The 5,946-nt window shown below is 41.2% G+C and overlaps 2 protein-coding genes across 3 annotated transcripts in view; both read left to right on the top strand.

Moving 5' to 3' along the window:
- The window catches only part of LOC107456492 (spliceosome-associated protein CWC15), a 24,359-nt gene extending 23,571 nt beyond the window's left edge, over positions 1 to 788 (top strand). For both annotated transcript variants that reach the window (XM_071184424.1, XM_071184423.1), the window contains exon 7: positions 381 to 788. In XM_071184424.1, coding sequence (XP_071040525.1) covers positions 381 to 608 — 228 coding nt within the window. In that variant the 3' untranslated portion in view covers positions 609 to 788. The remainder of the gene's footprint in view (positions 1 to 380) is intronic.
- A 2,335-nt stretch (positions 789 to 3,123) lies between these two features.
- LOC139426279 (serine/arginine repetitive matrix protein 1-like) lies at positions 3,124 to 4,101 on the top strand. The gene has a single exon (XM_071184481.1). It carries the CDS (start codon positions 3,124 to 3,126, stop codon positions 4,099 to 4,101), a length of 978 nt encoding a protein of 325 aa, XP_071040582.1.
- Positions 4,102 to 5,946: the final 1,845 nt, after the last annotated feature.

Below are 5,946 nucleotides of genomic sequence, written 5' to 3'. Positions count from 1 at the left end.
TGCATATTCGATGAAATACTTGGAGAGTCCGCATGTGCATCTACTGAGTTCAGTGATATTCTACCACTCTCCTGTGCAACTCTGCCACATTTTACAAGATATTCTCAATTTCAGGCTTCATTTTCTACCCTCTGAAATCGAACTGAAAAATATCTCAATCCTTTATGGCTAATATAATTTTTTAAAAAAAGAGTTCTTTCTCAGAAACTAGTTGTTTTATCATGTAAAGTCTTTGAAAAATATTTTGCATTTTGTTAATGTATATAGTGCTTAAAAATATCTTTTGAGTGCTTAAAAAGTACTTATTTTTTGTCGACTATGAATCCTGTCTAAATAAAAATCATTTATTAATGATGGATTTCCTTTCCACAACACATTAGGAAGCTGAGAGAAAAGCCCAGGAAGAAAAAATAAGAACTGAAAACATTCTGCGTGGGAATCCCCTTCTGAATGAGAAAGCAGAGTTCAAAGTGAAAAGAAGATGGGACAGCGATGTTGTCTTCAAAAACTGTGCCATCGATGAGCCAGATAGAAAGGAGAAGCCCTTCATCAATGACACTTTAAGGTCTAGTTTTCATAAAAAATTTATGGAGAAGTATGTAAAATAAAAAAGAAAGTCAGGAATTTCTTCTTGTTGTACATAATTCTTCTTTGTTTTATTTTATACTCTCTTTTTTAATTTTACCATCTTGAGCAAGAATTTCCAAGCTTTCATATGTATTGTTTATATTTATGTAGTTATTTTAGTAACTGCTGTGTAATAATAAAAACTTAGTAAAAAAATTGTTTATTGCTTGTTTCATTTCATTTTTGTTCAACTTTTTATTAGATCATATGATATAGTTTAACTCATCAAGAGATTTATCTACTTTAAATTCTAAGGCAATGAGGTCTTTTATAGGGGAATGTCTCATGATGCAAGTCTAATTAATTAGTATTCAATCTTTAAGGTGTTCCTTTTAAAATGATTGAGCAAAATTGAATACCCAATTATGAAAAAAAATTGAAAATTTGCATGGCTATAACTCTCAATCCAGGCAAATGGTGTGCTCGTTTGACGTTAAGGGTTCACTTCTCCAGGTCTAATTGCGGTCCGGAAAGTTTTTGGAGATCAATGGTACAGAAGTTTCAAAAAATCATTGATCACAGAAGTTTCCAGAAATCAAATTTTCAAAGGTGGAACTTAAAAACACAGTTTATTTTATTTGTTTGTAAGGGAGAGCCAGAGATATACTTTATAAGATTATATTCATGATTAATATTAATTTTTTATCAGTAAATAGTTGTTATAATCATAAAACTCAAGAAAGAAAGACATATTTGTAAATTATGATTGCTACTCCAGGTAATCATAGGTATGTGTGAATGGTATAGGTATGTGTAAAATTTTAAACATATTTTAAGTAAACTAAGAAATATTGAGAAAAAGAAGAAAAAAAAACCTTGTTTAAATTTTTTTCTAATTTTTCAATTTAAAATGTTTTTTTTTTTTCTTTTTTTAACTCAAGAAATTTTCCGGAATTTTGACTTGGGCTCACAATCGTCCCTGCTTCTCGCAAAGGGTAACTTTAAAAAAAAAATTAAAATTAGTTTAATAAAAGTTTTATTTTTTAAAACTATTTTATGTATTAAAAGTATCAATTACTAGATGCTTAATCTACAATAAAAATTCTTAATTACTTTGGTCAATGAAATATGATAAAATGTTTTCAATATTTCATCATTTTTAATATACTTCATTCCATTATTATAAATGTTCAGTTTTGTGACTCTAACGAAAAATTACGTTAAATAGTCAGTGAATTAATATCCTCGAAAAAGGCAAGTATGTGAAATTATTGTGTAAGTGAAATAAAATAACAGTCCAATGTTTCAATAAGTATTACTTATATATTTTATTACACTCATTATTAGGTTGCAGAATAGTCATACATAGTAAAATAATTAAAACAGAAATTCCTATTTCCTGCCAAAAGGGGATGTGTCTGCACTTTTTTTTTTAAAATGTGAAAATCCCCCAGGTGTATGACTGGAACTTGGCATTTTTCCATTTCTCTTTTGCGACGGTCCTGCTTTGAATTTGCGACTTTCCACCAAATATTTACATTGACCTACTGAACGAATATTATTTCATTTACTTTAAAACACTGATTATAATTTACATATATTGGATTTTCAGGTTCCTTTTTTTTTGCTGTTTATGTTAGGTTTCTTGATTTATGATTTATTTTGAAATAACTATTTTTTCCTCAAAGCATACAGACGAACAATGTTGACTAGTGCTGACCAGCATGTTAGTCGTGTTTTGCATCTTGTCGCCAATCCTCCGATTTTCTCTAGTGATGTCACTTTGGCTCAAAGCTCGCAATTTTACTTCAAGAACAGAGAGTTCGGCCTTACTAGCTCGAACTAATATTGGAGCATTTCTTTTTATTACATATTTTATAACATTTTTTATTTTCTATAATGACTTTCCTCGGTTTTAAAAGTGAATTTACAAAAATTTAAAACGATTAACGAAATGCCAGTTTGCGCGATTGCAACTTGTAAAAATTGTGTTAGAAAAAGTACAGAAACGTTCGAAACTTTCCCTCCACATAGAAACGTTCGAAACTGCCCCTCCCCACAGAAACGCTCGGAAATACCCCCAAAAGAAACTTTCGAAACTGTCCCTCCCCGTAGAAACTGCCTCTCCCCACAGAAACGTTCGAAACTGTCCCCTCATACAGAATCGTTGGAAAATACACCCAACAGAAACGTTCGAAACTGCCCCTCCCCACAGAAACGTTAGAAACTGGACCCCCCAGAGAAACGTTCGAAGCTGCACCCCCATAGAAGCGTTCGAAACTGCCCCCCCCTCAGAAACGCTCGAAACTGCCCCTCTCCACAGAAACGTTCGAAACTGCCCCTAACCACAGAAACGCTCGAAACTGCCCCTCCCCAAAGAAACGTTCGAAACTGCTCCCACAAAAACGTTAGAAACTGCCTCTTCCCACAGAAACGCTCGAAAATTCTCCTACAGAAACGTTCGAAGCTGCCCCACATTAAACCGTTCGAAACTGCCCCGACCCACAGAAACGTTCGAAACTGCCCCGACCCACAGAAACGCTCGAAAATACCCCCATGCAAATGCTCGAAATCGCCCCCCGCCCACAGAAACATTCGAAACTGCCCCTCTCCACAGAAACGGTCGAAACAGACCCCCACAGAAACGTTCAAAACTGCCCCTCCCCACAAAAACGCTCGAAACTGCCTTATCCCACAAAAACATTCAAAAATGCCCCTCCCCGCAGAAACGTTCTAAACTGCCCGCCACAGAAACGTTCGAAACTACCTCTTCCCACAAAACATTCGAAACTGCTCCTCCCCGCAGAAACGTTCAAAACTGCCCCACCCCACAGAAACGTTAGAAACTACCTCTTCCCACAAAAACATTCGAAACTACCCACCACCACAGAAACGTTCGAAACTTTCCCTCCACATAGAAACGTCCGAAACTGCCACCCACGGAAACGTTCGAAACTTCCACCCCACAGAAACGTTCGAAACTTCCCCCCTCCCCAAAGAAATGTTCGAAATTGCCCCTCCCCAAAGAAACGTTCGAAACTGCCCAACCCCACAGAAATGTTCGAAACTGCCCCACCCCACAGAAATGTTCGAAACTGCCCCACCCCACAGAAACGTTCGAAACTGCACTTCCTCAAAGAAACGTTCGAAACTGTCTCTTCCCACAAAAACATTCGAAACTGCTCCTCCCCACAGAAACGTTCGAAACTAGCCCTCTCCACAGAAACTTTCGAAACTGCCCCACCCCTCAGAAACGTTCGAATCTGCCCAACCCCACAGAAACGTTCGAAACCTTCCCTCCACATAGAAACGCTCGAAACTACCCCTCCCCACAGATACGTTCGAACTGCGCCCCAAAAAAACGTTCCAAACTGCCCCATTCCACAAAAACGTTCGAAACTGCCCCACCCTACCGAAACGCTCGAAACTGCCCTTCCCCAAAGAAACGTTCGAAACTGCCCCACCCCACAGAAACGTTCGAAACTGCCCTTCCCCAAAGAAACGTTCGAAAATACCCCCTACAGAAGCGGTTGAAACTGCCTCTTTCCACAAAAACATTCGAAACTGCCTCTCCCCACAAAAACATTCGAAACTGCTCCTCCCCACAGAAGCGTTCAAAACTGCTCCTCCCCACAGAAACGTTCGAACTGCGCCCCACAGAAACGTTAAAAACTGCCCCTCCCCACAGAAATTTTCGAAACTGCCCTTCCCCACAGAAACGTTCGAAACTGCCCTTCCCCACAGAATCGTTCGAAAATACCCCCACAGAAACGTTCGAAACTGCCCTTCCCCAAAGAAACGTTCGAAACTGCCCCATCCCACAGAAACGTTCGAAACTGCTCAACCCCACAGAAGCGTTCGAAACTTTCCCTTCACATAGAAACGTTCAAAACTTTCCCCCTAACGGAAACGTTCGAAATTGCCCCTTACCAAAGAAACGTTCGAAACTGCCCGTCCCCACAGAAACGTAAACTGCCCCCCCCACAGAAGCGCTTGAAACTGCCCCACCCCACAAAAACTTTCGAAACTACCCAACCCCACAGAAATGTTCGAAAATGCCCCTCCCCAAATTAAACGTTCGAAACTGCCCCACCCCACAGAAATGTTCGAAACTGCCCCACCCCACACAAACTTTCGAAACTACCCAACCCCACAGAAATGTTCGAAAATGCCCCTCCCCAAATTAAACATTCGAAACTGCCCCTTCCCGCAGAAACGCTCGAAACTCCCCCCACAGAAACGTTCGAAACTGTTCCCCACAGAAACGTTCGAAACTGCCTCTCCCCACAAAAACATTCGAAACTGCTCCTCCCCACAGAAACGTTCAAAACTGCTCCTCCCCACAGAAACGTTCGAACTGCGCCCCACAGAAACGTTCGAAACTGCCCCTCCCCACAGAAACGCTAGAAACTGCCTCTTCCCAAAACAAACATTCGAAACTGCCCCTCCCCAAAGAAACGTTCGAAACTGCCCCTCCCCACAGAAACTTTCGAAACTGCCCAACCCCACAGAAGCGTTCGAATCTTTCCCTACACATAGAAACGTTCAAAACTGCCCCCCTAACGGAAACGTTCGAAACTGCCCCACCCCACAGAAACGTTCGAAACTTTCCCTCCACATAGAAACGTCCGAAACTGCCCCCCACGGAAACGTTCGAAACTTCCACCCCACAGAAACGTTCGAAACTTCCCCCCTGCCCAAAGAAATGTTCGAAATCGCCCCTCCCCAAAGAAACGTTCGAAACTGCCCCACCCCACAGAAATGTTCGAAACTACCCCACCCCACAGAAATGTTCGAAACTGCCCCACCCCACAGAAACGTTCGAAACTGCCCTTCCCCAAGGAAACGTTCGAAACTGCCCCTACCCACAGAAACGTTCGAAACTGCACTTCCTCAAAGAAACGTTCGAAACTGCCTCTTCCCACAAAAACATTCGAAACTGCTCCTCCCCACAGAAAAATTCGAAACTAGCCCTCTCCACAGAAACTTTCGAAACTGCCCCACCCCTCAGAAACGTTCGAATCTGCCCAACCCCACAGAAACGTTCGAAACCGTCCCTCCACATAGAAACGCTCGAAACTACCCCTCCCCACAGATACGTTAGAAATTGCCTCTTTCCACAAAAACATTCGAAACTGCTCCTCCCCACAGAAACGTTCAAAACTGCTCCTCCACAAAGAATCGTTCGAAAATACCCCCCATAGAAGCGTTCGAAACTGCCCCTCCCCATAGAAACGATAGAAACTGCCCCATCCCACAGAAACGTTCGAAACTGCCCAACACCACAGAAGAGTTCGAAACTTTCCCTCCACATAGAAACGTTCAAAACTGCCCCCCTAACGGAAACGTTCGAAACTGCCCCTTCCCAAAGAAACGTTC

This window comes from Parasteatoda tepidariorum, chromosome 8 (genome assembly GCF_043381705.1).
Source record: "Parasteatoda tepidariorum isolate YZ-2023 chromosome 8, CAS_Ptep_4.0, whole genome shotgun sequence".
Classification (NCBI taxonomy): domain Eukaryota; kingdom Metazoa; phylum Arthropoda; class Arachnida; order Araneae; family Theridiidae; genus Parasteatoda; species Parasteatoda tepidariorum.
The sequence above is the reverse complement of the archived record's forward strand: the minus strand, read 5'-3'. Positions and strand labels throughout refer to the sequence as shown.

Coding starts and splice junctions, on each gene's coding strand:
- LOC139426279 (XM_071184481.1), top strand. CDS start 3,124: ATGCAAATGCTCGAAATCGCCCCCCGCCCACAGAAACATTCGAAACTG.